Source organism: Notechis scutatus, chromosome 3 (genome assembly GCF_049901735.1).
Source record: "Notechis scutatus isolate UNSWTSFEM ecotype Mainland chromosome 3, rNotScu1.2, whole genome shotgun sequence".
NCBI lineage: Eukaryota > Metazoa > Chordata > Lepidosauria > Squamata > Elapidae > Notechis > Notechis scutatus.
The window spans coordinates 35,980,964-36,001,324 of NC_142011.1; the positions used below are offsets into that span (position 1 = coordinate 35,980,964).

The 20,361-nt window shown below is 40.6% G+C and overlaps 2 protein-coding genes across 4 annotated transcripts in view; both read right to left on the reverse strand.

Moving 5' to 3' along the window:
- The window catches only part of LOC113420809 (alpha-1,6-mannosyl-glycoprotein 4-beta-N-acetylglucosaminyltransferase-like), a 29,127-nt gene extending 21,355 nt beyond the window's left edge, over positions 1-7,772 (reverse strand). The window contains exon 1 of one of the 3 annotated variants that reach the window (XM_026680914.2): positions 7,528-7,772. The gene's annotated coding sequence lies outside the window, so the exon portion shown is untranslated. Of the gene's footprint in view, positions 1-210; positions 376-7,099 lie in introns of those variants that run through there. The other 2 variants (XM_087959514.1, XM_026680913.2) reach the window with 2 other exon arrangements.
- A 5,368-nt stretch (positions 7,773-13,140) lies between these two features.
- LOC148131142 (putative G protein-coupled receptor 139) lies at positions 13,141-15,046 on the reverse strand. The gene is made up of 2 exons (XM_087958964.1): positions 14,974-15,046; positions 13,141-14,069 (listed from the first exon to the last, which is right to left on the reverse strand). The coding sequence occupies exons 1-2, from the start codon at positions 15,044-15,046 to the stop codon at positions 13,141-13,143; spliced, it is 1,002 nt and encodes a 333-aa protein (XP_087815090.1).
- Positions 15,047-20,361: the final 5,315 nt, after the last annotated feature.

Consider the following 20,361-nt stretch of genomic DNA (forward strand, 5'->3'; position numbering starts at 1 on the left):
CTCTGATGAGCCAGGCTCCCAGATGAAAGCTTAAACAATTCGTGATAAACAAATGCTCTGCCCCCACAGCAGGTATTTTTAAGTCTGAGAGAGCAACTGTTGAAGGGAAGCTAACGTATTTAGAAACAGGTCGTATATTTTGGAGCTTTTCCGAGGTTTTGGAAAAGTAGTAGAGCCGGGAAACCTAAAGTAATTCAAATGACCACTTACTTGGAGAAACCGCTACTGAATTTAGTTAACTTCCCTCAGCACAAACCGGAGCGCCGCATCCATCCCTCCCGCTTCGCGCAATGAGCAATCCGAAAAGAGGCGGTTTCCTCAGCACCCTTTCGGGAAACTTCCCAGCAACTCCACCTCAAATCCTTTGCTCCCGACAGAAGAAAACGCCTCTCCGGTCTTTTAAGGAGCCCAACCCCGACGCAAGCTGACCTTTGTCCGAGAAACGCAGACCTCGCCTTAACGCGCCTCCCTTTTAATTGGATGCTATCTCAACACAGACACGTGCCCAGAGCCTGGAAGAGAAAATAGCGAAAAGGCCCGCGAGATTTATGGGCACTTCGGGGGGCAGAATAGAGAGCGGCCTAACCTGCAACTGTGGGAGAAGCTCGGGATCGAAACGGCCGTCTCTTCCGAGCCCAGCCTTAGTTTCCTAGTTAAGCCGTCATGCCCACGCCGATTGCTCAGCCGCGACGCAGCAGTTCTCTTTCCGCCGGTCGGTCTCTCTCTCTCTCTCTCTCTTTCTCTTTCCTTGAACTCCAGCCTCCGAGGGAAACGCCGAACTTCGCCTTGCGAGCCTTTGACTCCCGTTTTCCTCATTCACTTCGTTCTCGGCGAGAGACCGAGAGGGCGACTTCCACTTTAGCCTCGGCCGTTTCCCGCGACGCGCAGCCCACCAGAGCGGGCTATAATCCACTTAGGGAACGTTTGAAGGGAAACGTTCCCGTTGGCCGATGGCGAAACCTCCGCGCGCAGCCTTGCCCGGCCTGACGAAAAAGAAAAAGCTCGATCGAAACGCGGCACCCAGTTTCGAGGCTCCCCCGCGTTCCGCCGCTTCTTCTTGCTTTGATTGAGACATCCCCGCAGCTCGTTCAGCTCCGCCCGCCTGTGGGCCCACTTCGCTCCGGCACCAGACTCCGGCTCCTCTTGCCTCTCCGCCAACTTTAGAGCAGCTTTCCCAACAGGCTTCCAGAGCGGTTACTAAAAGAGCAGCCCCACTGATGACCGTTTCTTCTCCCTCTTTCCTCGAATGTGTGGGGAAAGGCGGTGGGGCTATTCCTTCCTAAGGAGCCTTCTGACCCGTCCCGCTGCCTCCTCTCCTGTGACACTGAACTATCTCCCAGAAGTTGCGTCTCTCCCGCCCCCAGAGCTCTTCGCTCATCTCTTCCCCCCACCCCAGCTCTCGCATTTGCTCCAATAGGATTGAAATCAGTGGGGCTTAAGGAAAAGACTTCCTGGGGGGAGCTATAGAATATGAAACCCTCCCACCCGGGAAGTCCCCCCCAGCCTTTTATTCAGCTTCTCACTCCAGCCTGCAACTTTTGAGATTTCTGCTTGGTAGTTCCCATTCCATGACTAACTGGTAAATTTGGCAGTCAAAGGGATAAAGATGTCTGAAGTGCAGGTGAATGCACGTGTAGCTCTGATTGGCAACTCCTGTAATTATACTCATGTTTAACTGGAATTGGACAACAGGTTCCAGAGTGCCTTTTCCCCTTTACATATTATTGTTTGAGCCTGATTTACCATGATGTGTTTACCCAAAGTTTGGGATTAGTAATAGCAATAGCGAAGCGCACGATCACTGAACTGGTTATGCCGGTTGTATCACGCCACTGAATTTGAACATATAACATGACACCACGTGAATTAGAAAAAATAAGGACATTGCTATCTCTGAACAGATTAATTCTGTAGAAAGGATACTGGGACAGTGCATTATGTCAAAGAATGCATATATTTTTTAGAACAGGGGTGTCAAACAAGGCCTGTGAGCTGGATCCAGCCCACGATGTGGTAAGATTCAGGCTGTGGGGCTGTCCTGGAAAATATAAGGGGCCGGCCCACATCACTTCGGCCCGGCCTACCCAATGCAAAGAGGAAACATTGGGCCAGTGTGGCTTTGGCCCAGTCCACCTAATGCAAAAAGAGGAAACATGCCAGCAGTTTAGGGAGTGGTGTCAAGCTGGCCATTCCCAGTGACTGGCATCAAGCTGGCCACGTACACCCAGTTGGCCACACCTGCCCAACCGCCCAAGGTGAACCACAGTCCAATGAAATTGAGTTTGACACCCCTGCTTTAGAATGTATTTAAAAGGCTAGCTATTTATCCGTCTAACTTCAGGGATTCATGCCTGGCGAGTGCCCCTTATGATACAACCAATGATTTTTCTATAGCAGCGGGACAACTGTTTGAAGTTCTTTAGGAGAAACAGATTTAGAGACAACTGGTTTTTAAAGCCATACAGATTAATGTGATGAGAATTGCTCCATATTTAAAATAACCTTTTCTAACAAGACAAGATTTTTGTGTTTGGAATGGATTGGGAGTTCTAGTTATTGTTCTAAAATATCTGGAGAAAGCCAGACTGGGGAAAACAATTTTTCAACAATCAGGAAAAAAAAAAACATTCATAAAGTGATGCAGAGCTTGGCAGAAGCAAGATAACTATGACACTTATTAACAATATTACTGAGTACCAACCTCTGATGTTTGCACAAGTTTGTGACATTTCAAGTGCCACTGGCTGGTATGACAGGAAAAAGAAAGAGAGATTTGCACAATTTATCTCAGTGAGAAAATGTCATTTTTGAATGCCTTTTCCCTGCTATAATAATCCTGCTAGCAAGAACAGTATCCTGTAACAATGGGATAAAACTGTAAATTGAATGACAATTGAATAATAATGGAAGAGAATAAATGTAGCTCAGAGTTGAACTGTTAACTCTTTGGTGTTCTTTGGGTGAGCAAATCCCATTCACTAAAACTGATGTTACACGGAGAGCCCCCAGGACTCCACAACTGTTTTTATAAATAGGTTTGAGTGTTATGTTTGGTAGGCACATTAAAGCTGGAATGCAAAGTAACTGATGTTGCATTTTATTGCACATAAAGTTGCATAGCTAAAAAGTTCTTAATTCAGTTGACACTATGAATCTAAACTGACATCCCTACCTTTGTTGTACGGTAATTGGAGGCATCTACAAGATTGGACACATTGTTAACATCTGCCCCCCTTTTTATATGCATGTGATATCACAATACCTGCACACAGGGGTGGAGCTTGCATTGTGACACTGCTGTTATAATTTCCCCCCTCTCCTTTGTAATTTTTTCAATAATAAAAAAAGCTGAAGAAAAGCTTCTATTTCCAAGATATTATGTTTGACAGGGAAACTAAGAGTTGATGTTCTTGATGTGCCAAGGAAGGTTGTTCAGAGAAACCTCATCATCTACTTTTGGGGCATTGCTATTGTAATACTTGGTCAGATTTTATATGTAGAATATATCTGAAGTGGTATCACTGTATACACCAGAGTATGTATTCTTTTGTGATTCAATAAATGTATCTGAAGTTTGAATAGCATGCCATGGATCACACTTTTAAAGTAGATTTACAAGAAATAGAAGGGACAGGATACAACTAAATATAACTTAAATTGAATAATAGAATCCTAGGGCTGGGAGGGACCTTGGAGGCAGGGGTGGGGTTCTACCAGTTCGCACCTATTCACTAGACCCGATTGTTAACATTCTAAGCAGTTTGGAGAACTGGTTGTTAGAAGAAATCTTTTGTTTTTTTCTACTTTACTGGCCTAATCCTATAGGGAAGACATTCCTTACATTCTGGTGTTGTAACTGCCTCTCCGTTAACCCTTATTACATTCTTGGCAGGACTAGACTTCCTGTCTCAGGAATGTCTCTGGAGTTTTTTTCCCCTCCTTTGCTGGTACTTTGCTTGTGTGGAGTGACCATTCAAAGTTACAATGGCACTGAATAAAGTGACTTATGACCATTTTTCACACTTACGACTGTTGCAGCATCCCCACAGTCATGAGAGGCCAGGCGAGGAGATGCGTGGCTCGATGTGAGTGATATTGAGTTGGCCACACCCAACCAATAACATGACCACCAAGCCATGCCCACCAACTTAGCCATGCCCAAAGAACCAGTTGTTAAAAAATTTGAATCCCACCCCTGCTTGGAGGTCTTCTGGACTAACCCCCCTGCCTATGGCAGGTGCCCTTATATCATCCCAGACAAACAGTTCTCCAATATTTTCTTGGAAACCTCACTGATGGTGCACCCACAACTCCAGGACCCAAGCTGTTATAATATAAATTGAATTTATATTACAGTAAATTCTGCTTTTAGAGTGATTCATCTGAGTTACTTAGAAACTAGAAAATTGAGAGAAAATTCATATGAAATAATTAAAAAGTACGCAAAAAACATGGCCATTAAGTATAATTTACAAATATCAGTGATTGGCAGTCCGCTGTAGCTTCTTGCCATTTTATCCACTTTCACATGATGTACTGTAGTTGCTAGGATAATTGAAAGAGGCTATTTATGTGAAAGCACACAATGAAATGGATGAGATTATTAAGTAACTCCAGGAAAGGCGTCATGCTAGAATAAAAAGTCCCAAAGTATTACAAAAGAGATGTTTTACCAACTCAAATTACCCCTAGTATCGTGTTTTGTAAACTAGCCTGATTTTCAAAAACTTTAAACATATTTTTTTCCCACCTCATCAGAAGAAGTCTTGAAAGTATCACATTGGATTATGTAACAAATATGCACAATGCCATACTAGTGAATAGGCTTAGACTTGTGGTGCTAACAGCCAAATCTCTCTGTTCACATAACACACTTAATTTGGTCAGATGATCAAATACTGGAACAAATACTAAACTTACTTCATGTTAATACCATTTCCCCCAAAATATGACCTACCCTGAAAGTATGTCCTAGCTAGATTTTTACACATGCATCCAATATAAGCCTCATCCCCAAAATAAGCCCTAATTAAGATCCCGCCCACTCCAGGGTGCACAGGTCAAAATTAAGATAGGGTGGGGATGAGGTGTGTGTGGAGCTGCCCTACTACTTACCTTTGGACAGTTGCAGCCAGGCCTCGCACATCCCGACACCTGCCTTGCCAGCCCATTTTTTCTGCAGCTGGCAAGGCTGGCAAGGCTTTCCTGAAGGCCCCTGTAGCTGATAACAAAATTCCGGATCGATCCAGAGCTCTGTTATTGGCTGCAGGGGCCTCCATGAAAGACTTGCAGGCTGCAGAAGAAGAACTTCCTGAAGGCCTCTGACAGCAAGAAGGAGGCTGGGGGTGACACATGTAAGTGAGGTTAGTCAGTGGATGACATCCCCCGAAATAAGACCTAGTGCCTTTTTGGTGGCAAAAAATATATAAGACAGGGTTTTATTTTCGGGGAAACGTGGTATTGGTTCTATTTTTTTCTGACCAAAATCTGATTAGCTTGATTCCTTATATGTTGAGCAACCTGGATCTGGATTAATTCAATAAGCTTGCATACCATAGTGCTGTGTTGGCGAATCTATGCCATGCGTGCCGGAAGTGGCACGCAGAGCCATTTTCCCCGGCACATGAGAGGTTGCCCAGAAGAGCCCCCACTGCACATGCGCACATGCACTGCCATCCGACAGCTGATTGACAGGTATCTTGCGTGCATGCACAGAGGGCAGAGGGGTATGCATGTGGAACGCGAGGAGGGAGTCACGCGCAGATGCGCGGTGCACGAGGGGGGTCATGTACGCATGCACAGGGGGTGTGGGGGCCTCCAGCATGCATTGCCTTCTGGGTGCTGGCACACGAGTGTGCGCAAGTGGGTGTGCACACAATTATTGGCACGGGAGCCGAAAAAGGTTCGCCACCACGGCCATAGTGCTTCAGGGCATAATTCCATCCTCCATTCCACACACTGCTAGGCAAGAAGGTTGTCTGATGATGTTTGGCTCAAAACATCAACAAGGAGTTTTCTACTGGGTTACCAACATTCAAATTCAAACTGAGAAAGATTTTACATAGTAAAAGATTGTGCATATAATGTAAATTAAAAGAAGAGCCAAGGTGGAACAGTGGTTAGAATGGCAGGCTACTTCTGCTGACTGCTGTTGCAAGCAGTTGGGCAGTTTGATTCTCACTGGCTCAAGGTTGACTCAGCCTTCCATCCTTCCAAGGTCGGTAAAATGAGGACCCAGATTGTTGGGGACAATAGGCTGACTCTGTAAACCACTTAGAGAGGGCTGTAAAACACCGTGAAGCGGTATATAAATCTAAGTGCTGTTGCTATAATGTAGCTTATTTTTCCCGTGGTTATATTCAGATCTATCCCAAGAACAACCCAAATCTTGAACATAAGTTGCTTGTTTATGAATGTGGCCATTATAAACATATATTCTAAATGTATTTGAAATACATAAAATATTCAGGAGTACTCTTCTTCATCAACAATCAAGATATAAGAACTGCTGCTACTTCTAGTGGGAGGAGCATCTGAGAATTGATATGACCATTTTTCTGTGACACAATATTATAAAGAATAAAATTCAAACTGTTGATACACAAGAAGGTAGTTATTAGAAAAATCCAAGCCTCCACATATGTCATTGCTTCTTTGTCTACTCTGGAAAATGAGTTTATAAGATGCAGGGCAACAGCTACTATCATGTTGCTTGCAGTTACAAAATGTCTCAGTTCTACCATATGGCTGCCAAAACAGGAAACTGCAGTCTAGGGACAAAACCCAGGGAGAATGTCTTTGTTTCCCTGGGCCTTAATTAATTAAGCTCTCCCTGTAAGCAGATACAAGGTGAAGACAACCTACAGATTCCTTAAACTCTGCAGCAGTAACTTTCTCCTTGTATATGCCTACTACATGAAGTATTTTCCACATTAAATGCTATAACTTACATAGTTACATGTAAACAGGTAATCCAAATCATTTTATTATACTGCTATCCATATGCCAATATAGATAGGAATGTAAATGACTTAATTATAACTACACTTGCAGATGATGAATGCAACACTGTATTTTATATTGATATTATGGTACTCACAATTATTGGATCATCATGGCCAGAGAAAAGAGTTGCAAAGAAGAAACTCAGCTCATTATCTTAAACACTTCGATACCAACTTAATTTCTTTTCTTTGGAATCATGCTTGAATCCCTAGCTTTGGCAGAAAGTAAACTTTTCAAGGTGTGGAGCTTCTTGGTTCCCCATATAGCTCCTTCTCCACAAACTAACCTTTCCCACCTTGGTGTCTTTTGGAAATAATAATGGTCATGCTAGCTGGGAGTGAATGCCACATTCTCAATATACCTGGAGTACTCCCAGGTTAGAGAGGCATGGTGGACAAACCCTAGCCCTCCAGATAAAAGTTTGAGTCCCAAGTTATTTGTTCCTCTCACCGTATCGTTTTGGGTTCTAGCTCCCTTGCTATACTAGACCAGACCAATTTCAGAAGGAAAAGAGACACTTACACACCCAACTTTGGGTGGTGCTGGGAACATTGACAATTGTGGCTCAGCTGCCTTCAAAAAATACTTCAGTCTGCAGTACAAGAGGTATGGGAGTTGGCAGTGAATCTCTGTAAGAAGTAGTCTTATATTGCAGCCTCAGAGGTGCTCAGTTCCTTTGGCTAACAAAAGAAGTCAGTCAACCTGAGCAGAGGAGCGGAAGGCATGAATGTGGGGCTGCGCAGCTAGAGATCCTCCTTAATCAGACTGTAGTTGCGCCTTCCCCTCTCTTCCCTAATCCTGACAGCCTCCACAGGCTGTCGCCAAGGCATCCTGGAAGTTGGACCAATATTAAAAAAAAAGGGGACAAACAGGACTGAAATATTGGGTGAATTTGCCATAATCCTGCTAAAATTAAGAAAAAGAAAACAATTTTAAGTATCTCCTTGTTTTACAAGGAGTGACTTCTAGGAGTGCTTTGTTGCAGGAAAGTGAAATATTTGAATTTGGTCCAAGAAACCATATTGACAGTTTAGAAGTGAATAGCAGAACCTTGTGTTTTTTTTAATATGGAAAATATTTCCTATGCTACCATAAGTGTAGTTATGGAATTAGCATGCATATCTGTTAGCATATGTTTGACTAATATTTGCATATCTTTGACTAATATTTATTGTAAAAGCTCCACTTCCAGGCTTGTCTCTTCTGCAGCATTAACAATACAAGATGAGAAGGCAAAGAAAATTGCAAAACCTCTGTTAAGATGCCTGTTCTTGGAAATCAGAAATCAGATAATGAATTACTGTGACACAGGAAATTAAATGTATACAGAACTGGTTACACAAACATATTTTTCTCTAATACAAGTTTATTCAGCATTAATAAAATATGTTAGAGATGTTTAATTTTACTGAAGCAAACAAACTGGCAAATAAAACCTTATTTTATCTTTTTTTTTAATCTGCTCTGACTTTCACTGCCAGGATTTAGTCATTTAGTTCTTTACTGTGGCTTTAAGTTCAGGGAAACCAAAAGAGTAATTTGGAGGCTGCATTCAGTCTGCCAGTATATAATTTGCTCCTCTCAAACTGTGGGCTGTGGGAGGTCATAAATCTCAATATGCCTTACAAAGCTTGGTGCAAATTATACCAATGGAACTTTCCACCTACACTTCACGTAAGACTATGATTTCATATAGATTTCATGATTTCAGCATCAAGTCAGCTTAATCGTTCATTTTGTAATGGTCTAATACAGGCTATCCTTGACTTCTTATCACTCAATTAACAACAATTTTGTGCTGAAAAAAGTGACTTACAACCAGTTCTCACACTTACGACTATTACAGCATCAACTTGCATCTATTTACAACAATTGCAGTGTTCTGAGATCATGTGATCATCAGTTGTGGCTTTCCCAGTTGGCTTCTGACAAGCAAAGTCAATAAGGAAGCTGGGTTTCCTTAATGACTGTGATAAAAATTTTGTAAAATTGGGCACAGTCACATGATGGACACACTTAACAATTACGATGGAACTTAACAACTACTTAGCGATGGAAGTTTGGGTCCAAATTGTGATTGTAATTTGGGGATTATCTGTACCCAACAGATCTACAGATTGCAGGCTGATAGCCCAGCAACTTTTCCTCCACATAGACACCATTTCTTTTCTTCCCCGGATTTGAGATAAATTCCCTGTTTCAGGGCTGGGAAGATAAATAATTGATTTATAGACTGCTCAAGACAGAAGATAAGCTGTTGCTGCAAAAAAGGTACTTTTGGAATAAAGTTCCTTCCTTCTATGTGAAAAAATATTTCTTTCAAATGTAGAAGAAGGTTCCAGTTTTAGTAAGAATTAATATAAGAAATTTATATTGTCTTAGTCACAAAAAACAGCCTAGAAAACAAATACATGTGCTATAGGAAGAGGTTTTGTGGTAACCAAAGCAGAACAACTACATTTTGTAATAACTTTGTACCATTTAGTATCAACCTTGTTAACTCTCAATACTTTTTTTTTCTGCAATGTATCCAAAACAGACTGTGATTAATGTATATGTGTATATAATACATATACATACATACATATATATGTTATATGTATATGGTTACTTATATATTCTATATGTATATGGGTACATACATGTTGTCTGATGCCTGCTCTGATGTTGTTGGAATTTCATTCTTAATGTGTGCCAGGATGTTGGAATAAATATCCATCTGGGTAGAAAGACACTGGAAATATGGAGATTGCTTGGAAAGATAGTTTTAATGGTGGCTCTCCTCTTCTAGGAGAGGGGTGGGTACTAACTTCCTACAAGCCCTCATTTTTCCCCCAAAACACATGTTTTGACAAAAGTTTAAAAGGCGATCAGATTAGGGAGACTTGATGGGTGCTTTTAATTTTTCTGATGCAAAGGGAAGGCACTGATAAAAAGGCAACAGAAAAGGATTCATTCAATAGCTCCCAAAAGCTTTCAACCATGAAGGTCTAGCAGCCTGGGAAAAGTTCTGGAATTATTTTTTTTACAATATCCAATTTTTCATGCCAATTAATTTTCAGATGTTTGATATACTTTTTTGTGAGCTTACAGTCAGGTTGTAAGCACAAGCCCCTATATTCTTCACAGCCATGGTTTGCCTTTAAATTACAGGCTGCCCATTTCCAAGGTTATGGTTACTGAACCTGCCCTAGCTCTTAGCTTCCAGGATTTGTGAGGCCAAATTGAGGTTAGCCAGTGTGCAATCCAGGCTATTTAGTATTTTTAAAATTACACACAATGAGCCCTGGGACTTCTACTCATGAGACAACGTGCAACATATCCTCCTGTGCAGCATAATTTGTAAGTCACAGTCAGGGCTTGGGGTTTGCAGATCTCTTTTCTGCTATCTCTTCAAATGAGGGGATTGCCTGGAATTAGCAAGGAGATATGACTGCTTGGGCCTTAATGCTACAGAGCAGAAAAAACAAAAACAAAAAACACATTAAAAAAAAGGAAGCTAGGAGCAGCTTTGTGTGGAGGTAGGTGAAGGGGGTAACCTCTGTCTTTCTGAATGAGGTGTCTCTCTGTGTGTGCTTGTGTATGCAGCTAGTTTTACAATACAGACAATACAAGCATGCTGGACAATTTTCCCTCCCACCAGACAGAAGTCCAAGGTGTTAAGAACTTGCTGGGCCAGCCACTCAAATACAATCCTTACATGAGTACATTAGACTGATTACAATATAAATGATACAAGAATGAAAACATTACAATGAATTTCACGTTACAATGAATTTCCCCCCTTCCCCCCATAATCTTTCTGTCTTCTGGGGATTGAAAAGAGTCTTTTAGCCTTTTACTGGTCCATCTCAGGGTCTTTTCCAGGGGTGGGATTCTACAGGTTCACACCTATTCGCTAGAACTGGTTGTTAACATTCTAAGCAGTTTGGAGAACCGATTGTTAGAAGAAATTACTGGCCTAATCCTGTAAGGAAAACAGGAAGGAAACATTCTGGTGTTGCTTACAGAAACTGCCTCTCCGTTAACCCTTATTACATTCTTGGCAGGACTAGACTTCCTGTCACAGGAACGTCTCTGGAGTTTTTTCCCCCTCCTTTGCTGGTACTTTGCTTGTGTGGAATGACTATTCAAAGTTACAATGGCACTGAAAAAAGTGACTTATGACCATTTTTCACACTTACGACTATTGCAGCATCCCCACTCATGAGAGGCCAGGTGAGGAGATGTGTGCCTCAATGTGAGTGATATTGAGTTGGCCACACCCAGCCAGTCACATGACCACAAAGCCATGCCCACCAACTAAGCCATGCCCACAGAACCAGTTGTTAAAAAAATTGAATCCCACCCCTGGTCTTTTCCTTCATGTCTCTAGGTGGTATAGGCTTGGCCTGGTGGTATGGGTGGTCAGTCAGGCTTGGGAAGGTCTGCCCCACTCTGGTTGCTGTAATGACTTTCAATGGAGGCTTGATCCAAACCCAGTTACTGGCTCCAATGGATGGAATGTCTTGGATTCCCTTTACAAAGTATGTGCACTCCCTTCCGAGGGAATTTTCCGGCCACGGTTTTCAGACTGGGGGAAAAACGGTCTGTGAGGACTTACTGTCCCCAAAAAAGACAGTCTGGGAGAACTTTCTGTCCCCACAGAAAGTACTGGCACTCCTCTTCCGGCTCAGGTTCTTGGATTTGGAACAGCTCAAATCCGGGAGGACTTGCTGCTCTTGGCAGGCAAGTATTGGTGCTCCTATTACTTCACAACTTCCTAATTACCTAAATTCACAATTACCTAAAATCCTGGGGTTTGCTTTTGGGATACACTGAATAAAAAACAACAACAAAAACTTTCTTTCTCCATTCAATCATAACCCGTTTGGCTTTTCCCTCTTATATACAGAAGGTCCCACACTCTGATGGCCTCCCCTTGCTTTCCCAATTCTGTTGCTCATTGCTCAGAGCTAGCAACAGGCAGGGGTGAAGCTAGAGGTCTAATAGGGTAATGAGATCCAGCTGCTGTCCAAGGGTGAAGCCACTCTCTCAAACACACACTCTTCCTCCTTCCATAACAAAAGGTCCTGTGCTCTGGCAAACCCCCCATGCTCTCCAGACTCTTGGTCTTTCTGTGGTTAGGAAATGCACAGAGGAAGCAAGATCCAGTTGTGTTTGGGAGAAGGGCCCTCTCACTCACACACATGCAGGCATACACACATTTCCCATGGTTTCAATTTAGAATTTTGAGGTACTCATCTTCCTAACAAGCAGCCTTTGAACTCAACACTCAAAACCCCTTTAAAACCTGTTTTCCAAATGGCCAAGGTCCAGGAAAATTCACCTACAGAATCAATGGGTCTGCTTGCCAGCAAGGGAATCTTACCTCAGCCTGGTCCATTGGTTAGATTAGCTTGGAGTCCCATCTGGGGTGCCAAATTGTTGGAGGAATTATCCTTCTGGGTTCAGTTCCAAGTGGGGAAAAAGACACTGGTAACATGGAGGCTGTTTGGAAAGATGGTTTAATGGTGGACAAGACAACATAGCTTGGAGCTTCAAAGTGAAAAGGATGATCACATGCTTCAAGATGTTGGGTGAAGGAAAAGAAGGAAAAGGGCTGATATGCTGAGAGTCCCTGGGTTTTATACCCTCTGTTGGGATTTGAATTTGAGCTTGTATTCTGATCGGTTGTCAGACTCCCATTGGGCCATGCAGGGGCAACTCTGTAGGCTGTCCTGAGTCCCAGGCTTGGTTGAGCCTTGCTGGATGATGATGTAGTGGGCAATTCCTATTATAGCTCTACCTGGAGTAGATCTTTGTTATGTAAAATAGACTGGCCTAGGCCAGAGTAATGGTCCATTAGCAAAGGTGGGGGTGAGCTTCTGCTTCTGAGGTGAGTTTCTGCTTCTGAGTTTTTACTTTTTTAGGGGAAGTATTCTGCCTTTTTAATATTTCCTAGGATATTTCATTTTTCTAGGAAAGGGGTGAGTGCTAACTTCCTCACAGCATGATGGCAAAATTTATGGAATTTAATGCTGAATTAGCAGCTTTATCATCATTAAAAGGGAATAGTCCAGCATTTCTGCAAGTTTATTCTGCATAAACGTCCAGTGTTTTGTAGCTCAACCAAATAGTACCACTTCTGCCTATCTAACTCAATACTGAAAGTACATTCATTGGATGCTCTCTTTTTGTTGGCCAGTAACACAGAATACCCTGCAAGTATCGGATCAGCTCCTTTCGGAAAGCAGGCTGGGTACAAGCATACAGATACATATTGATAGCAGTGTTAGTCATTTCCAGCATGGTACCAATATCTGCTACAACATTAATGGTCTTGGAATAATCTTGCCTATCTATGTCATAGTAGGAGGTTTTTATGACTATTTGAGTCACAAACCTGGTGGTGCAGAGACAGGCATATGTCATTGAAACCATAACCAAAAGGATGATTGATTTCTTCCAGTTACGAAAATGAGTTGCAGGAGTGGTTCTGCGCAAGACTGCCCAAGTGACACTGTGTACTTTGTTATTGTGGATTAACTGCCTTAGAATGAGGCTGTTTAAGGTAAAGATAATGATGTATGGAATAATATAGATCACAGAAGTCTGGAACCAGACAAGTCCTTTCACATATGCACTGGGGAGTTCAGGGTTATATTTGCAAATGACATGTCCTGTACCATTCTCCATTTCTGAATAGTTAGACCAGTAGTGGGGGATGGCCACAGTATAACAGCAAACATGAATCACAACAATAACACGAAGTATTTTTCTGGGAGAAGAGATTTTCATCCTGAGCTTGGTATTGTTGATTGCAATGAAACGCTCAATGGTGAAAGAAACCATCAACCAGACAGAAGTGTTAACTGCACCATAGTTGAACACATCCCGCAAGGTGCACCAAGGATCTCTGTACCAGAATGGACTTATGCAAAAGCATTCTACAATTATCTCAATGCCAACCACAAGAATAAGGACCACTGTGTCAGCCAATGACATAGCCATGAGGAGGTAGCGACTGGAGGTGGAAATAAAACAGTTTCTTTGACTGAAGATCACTAACGTCATAACGTTTGCTGAAAAATAAAATAAGAACATATAAAAGTGTTTATTCTCCAAGTGTCTACTTAAGTTCAGTTCCAGCATGCCATATTCCTCTCCCATGTGGAAGTTGTGCTACTAAAGTTCCATTGTTCCTTATTTATTGGGTATGTTCCTATTCCATCAGCTCACTCGGTTATCAAAGACCTTGTCACAGTCAAGATTAGTGCAAATGAGTTAAACTACTACTGGACTGTTCTCAAAATCTTCCAGAACAAAATGCCAAAAATCCTTCCTTTTTTAACCATGATATTCTTAACAAAAAGCTAATTTTTGATACCTGTTTGCATTGTGTTGCAAGATAAATAATTAACCATGGGCTTTTCTGCCAATACATGCAAGATCACACAATCCAAATTACAATAAAAAAGATCAAAACAGAATTTTCAAGTGCTCAATAATTTCTTGCAGAAATTTGTTATCAGCAACTGGAAATATTGATTCTAGTAAGGATCAGAATTCAACTCTTCCACTCCTTTTCTCTTTAAAAGATACTCATGACATTATCATTACAGAATATTTGATGTAAACTTAGAATGCAGTTTACATAATTAAGCTGAAAATAGTCAGTGAACATACAGATTGAATTCCAAATTGGAATCAAAGTACATTGCAATTTATAGGTAACTATTCTGGCTGTTCAGGATCCAAAAATAAGGAATTTCTTTCACAGGAGCTTTCTGTGGACAGGAATAAAACTCCTGTTTTATTCCTGTTGTCTTTTCTTCCCTAGATCATCCGTCCCAACTCTTCCCTAGATCATGTGTCCCAACTCATGCCCTCCCAATATTGATTGTGCATTAATTTGCACCGTTGATATCACCTTGAACATCACTTCCAATTTTGCAGCCTTCAACTCCTGCTGTTTCCCCTACTTACATGGAATGCCAATTATGGCTAGAAGAGGGTAGAACACTTTCTTCAGTGTTGTAATCCAATAACTTGGCTTCATTCTAAAACCCAGTCCTCTTTTACAAATGCCGACAGCACCAACCTGTCTTCTGTTATGAGAGGATAGTTCTCTGGTTATCTTCCATCTATTATGCCTAAATAAACACTGGATTTATTATAGCATCTACAAGTCACTGGTAAATTATTATCTAGGTGCAGATGAGATTATGCTATGAGAAAATTACCTGTGAACATAAACTTAAATAATAGAAAGGGACACTTGCATTGTTTAATTTTAATTACCTGAATTGCATCTAATTATAGAACTAGTAGTTCCTTATTTAATAAAAATGTTATTTCCCCTCCCCAAAGTTTATTAATTTAAGAATGGCAAAATCCACTAACTTAAAATATGAAGAAATAATATATAAAATACTAGTATAGATACAATCCTATACTAGTATTTCTTTAAAGTTTGGTATAGGAGAGCCAGTTTGGTGTAGTGCAGAGGTGTCAAACTCGATTTCATTGAGGGCCGCATCAAACCTCGGGAGGCTGGGGGGGGCATGGCTGGGGTGGGCATGGCCAGCTTGACATCACTCATCGAGGATCCGTTTTCAGCCATGATGTCCTCCTGCAGCCCTCTGCCAGCGAAAACAGAGCTCAGGGAGGCTGCACGTGGCCCACTAGGGCTCTGTTCTTGGCTGCAACAGCCTCCTGCAGCCCTCTGCCAGCAAAAACAGACACCCTGGGCTCTGTTTTTGCTGGCAGAGGGCTGCAGGAGGCCATTGTGGCTGAAAACGGAGCCCGGGAGGGTGACGTGAGGTGCTGTTTTTGCTGGCAGAGGCACTGCAGGCTGGTTCTTTGCTGTTTCCAGGGCAGCTCTGTGGGCCAGATCTAAGCCTTAAGTTTGACACCCCTGGTATAGTGGAAGAGGATTAGGAACCCTGAAATCATGAGTTCTAGTCTTGCCTTAGGCAGGAAGTAAGATGGGTGACTTTGGGCCAGTCACTCTTTCTCAACCCTAGTAAGGTAATACTAGCAAGATAACACAGTGTAAGATCTATAAATGAACGTAACTGGAGAACAATACTAATATTCATGGGGTAATGGTTAATAGGAGAAAGTTAAAAATATTAAATGTGGAACTTGCTTATGAAAGAGATAGTTAGATCATCAGTCACATTGCTGCTTTCTAAATTAGCTTGACAGCCAAATAAAGCTGACTGATTTTAGCAGTTTTTGCAATGTAATATTAAAGATCCTGTAAACTCTTAGGATGACATCAGCTATTCTCCTAGAAGATACTGCTGCTGATGCATTGTTGGGCAAATCAACAACTTTGCTTCTAGTCGTATAATTCTGCGTAGCCACTTCCATGTTATCAAATGATGTATTTTTTTGGATCACTTGGATCTCTTAGACATAAAACCAATCTGTCTTTATTACTACAAAGAAAATTAAAGAATAGTGTAAAGAAGAATATTTGTAACTCAGGATTGAAATGAGGGGGTCCTTGGTGCTCTCTGAGCTTGATTATTTTCTTGCAGACATTTCATTACCCCAACTAGGTAACATCATCAGTGCTAGTGATGTTACCTAGAACAGGTTAGGGAAAAAAATCTAGATTAGGTTGTAAGGTTTTTTGAGAATCTAATAAATCCAATGAAACTCTGAACACGAGGCTACTGATAATCAGCTTTATTTTCTGATCAGAAAGCAAAAACTGGGCAACCTTTCAGTCTCCCACCTTAAACAGCAAGGCAGAAAGAAAAGCAGGCGCGCACAAAAACTTTTTCTTGAACTTTTATAGATTACACAGCTAGCAAAGACTGTCATTGCTATGGAAACATTATTTCATATCAAGCAAAGCTCATGAAATTTTCTCAGTGCCTCTACAAACAAAGGGACCTTACTTAGATGGATTGGAAAGAAATACATTTTAGTTCAAAGCTTCGTTTCTCACATTTTAAGTTACTGGGAAGAAGACATTCTGAGTTAGTTACAAGCAGATAGATGCATTTTGCATTTCTCAAGTAAATTACTTTGCTAGGCTAAGGTTGGCAGCTCGCCTAGAAGTTTTTCTCTGCAGTTGGCTTATCTCCCAGCTCAGCACAAGTTACAATGGAGTTCAGCAAGGAAATCAAAGATTGGGCCAGAAACAAACTGTATATGCACTCTGCTTATGCTCCAATCCCTTCAACATACCTAAAAAAATACCTAGATTGAGGCGGGACACACCAACTAAGCTCAGAGAGCACCAAAGACCTGTTACTGATTTAATTTGGAGTGTATAATGTAGCCTCTTATGATTTGTGGACCAACATTTGCAGTTTCAAATAAGCCCATGCAACTGGGCTTTATTTAGCAACTTATGATTAAGTAAAATATGGCTTAGCAGATTCTATGAATCAGGATGTTTTGTATGAGTCTAAAAAAGAAATACATTGGTGGTACCATATAATCTAGAAAATTATCTGTGCGAAAAATTGGCTAAAAATTCCAAATCTTCCACAAAGATTTCAAGACATGAATATATACTGATTTAAAAAAAAAACTAAAAAAACTTCAGGCAGAAAGTTCACTAGTACTAATGGCTGAAATTAGACAAATTTGTAGTCAAGCTAAGAGATATTGAATATAAAAGCTTTAAAAGAATGATGTGTAAAGGGAACCTATTTGAAATATTAAAGGCCATTTTATACCTCAATTATCACATAATATAGATTGTATTAAAACTGACAATTTAATCTGAGCTATTTTTAGAGGACAAAGGTAAGTTGTCCAGCAAGAAGCTGTGCACAGGTGGAAAAAATCTCTTAAATTAGGAATGGTAACACCTATTCATCTCTCCTTTTATGCTAACTTGATCACCTGTTTTTAGTTTGCTTATCTCCTTTCTTCCTATAACCAGACTGTCCCTTACCCGGTTACCCATTACCTATTGTTTCATTTTACAACTACAAATAGGCTTTTTTTGTTTCTAGAAACCTTCATAATGATAATGATAGATATCAAATTAATTGCATGTAAATGAGTGTCAGTTTGATATTGGGATGAAGGGATAACTGAGTTTGCTCCCTTAGGCACAAAAATTATTTGGGTGATTCTCAGCCCAACCCGCCTTACAGAATTTATTTATTTATGAAATTTATTTGCTGCCCATTTCGTATTGAACGACAGTTGTGGGGAAAACAAGAGGCTGGAATATTAGGTATGTTTGCTACCTTGTTATTTATAAAAAAGACAGGATAAAAATATACTAAATAAATAAACATTAATCTTTATTAATCTGTTTTAAATATGAAACATTTAATCTATTCCAGCATACCTACAAAATTAATGCTTAAGGGAATCAGCACAATTGTTTTTTTCTATATAGGTAGTCCTTGTTTAGGTGACTACAACTGGGACTAATAACTTGGTCATTAAGCAAAGCAGCTGGTAAATGAAATGTCTGTGCTTAAAACTTTAGCTTTCCTTTCCTTTACAGACCTTCAAATGGATTTAGTCATAGTTATTTTTTATCACAATTGTCACTGCAGCCTCTAAACTAGGCAGTTGCTAAATAAGGACTACCTATATTCTGTGAAGGTGTAATCAATAAATGAACAATCTGAAAGTTCTTTGCCATAAATATATAATTCATGATGACAGTCTTTGGAACTAGTAAAACACTTTTATAGGAGTGGAACATGTGCATGTGGAAGTGAAACAGATATCTACCTATTATGTGAATTGTGAATGTTATTAGCTACAAAGGAGGGATGAGTAATTAAGAATGTCCCAGATTGGACCAATTTCCAGAATCTTTACACTGAAACGGAACAGTCCGATGTGAATATTTTGGGGCTTGGTCACATCCATATCATCATGGCAACCTAGAGCTTCCAGTTCCAATCTAGTTCAAAACTTATAACTGCCTAATATTTATATAGGCCCATAGGTGGTGAAAATGAACATTTCAGAGTTGGATCACTCTAAAATGGGCCAATTTACACAGACCAAGAATTGGAAGGAACCTTAAGTCTTCTAGTCCAACTCCCTGCTTAGGCAGGAAACTTAATAATAATCTAATCTTCTTAATAAATTTTAAGAAGACAAATAATCTCTTCTTAAAAACCTCCAATATTGAGCACCCACAACTTCTGGAGGCAAGTCATCCCACTGATTGGTTGTTCTGTCAGGAAATTTCTTAGTTCTAGATTCTCTCCTTGATTAGTTTCCATCCATTGTTCCTGTTCTCCCTTCAGGTGCTTTGGAAAACAGGTTGATTTCCTCTTCTTTGTGGCAGCCCCTTAGATATTGCAACCCTGCTACCATGTCACTCCTAGGCCTTCATTAAACTAGACATACCCAGTTCCTGCAACCATTCATATTTTAGCCTAATAATATTTGTTGCTCTTCTCTGTACTCTTTTTAGTGTTTCAACATCATCTTTATATCATGACGACCGAAACTGGATGCTATATTCCAAGTGTGGTCTTACCAAGGCATTATAAAGTGATGTTAACACTTCACGTAATCTTGATTCTATCCCGGTTAATGCTGATTAGGACTGTGTTGGCTTTTTTTTTGGCAGTTGCAGCAGCCTGCTGGCTCATATTTAAGTGATTGTCCATTAGGACTCCAAGTTCCATCTTGCAGTTAGTAATATTGAGGGAGGTACCACCTATACTATACTTGTGCATTTGGTTTTTCTTGCCTAAATGCTGAACCTTATTTTTTTTCACCATTAAGTATTATTTTGTTAGCTAGGGCCCAATGTTCAAGTTTGTCAAGATCCTTCTGTATGTTAAGCCTATCTTCTGGAGTGTTGGTTATTCCTGCCAGCTTGGTATCATCTGCAAAGCTCCCCATCTTATGTAAATCATTGACGAAGATATTAAAGAATACTGGGCCTAAGACAGATCCTTCAGGTACCCCACTGCACACCTCCCTCCATGTAGATGCAGCTCCATTAACAACTACACGATGAGTGGTTGGTCAGCCAGTTATGAATCCATCTGGTAGTGATGCTGTCTTGCTCACATTTTTCTATCTTATCAAGAAGTAGATTCGGTCTACTTTATCAAATGATGAATGAAGTCCAAGTAAATTATATCCACAGCATTTCTCTGGTCCACTAATATTATTACTTTGTCAAAGAATGCAGTAAGATTTGTCAGACATGTTTGTTTTTGATAAACCCTTGTTGGCTTTTGGTTATACATTTCTGCTGTGTTTTGTTATCAGAAAGCAAAAGGACAAATTTCATTAGCACCAAATACTTTGCAGATGAATTATTTTTCATATAATAAAATGCTTTACAGAAGTTCTTTCTAATCTTATTAGCAGAAATTATTTCCCAAGAAGTGATTAAACATATACACAGAC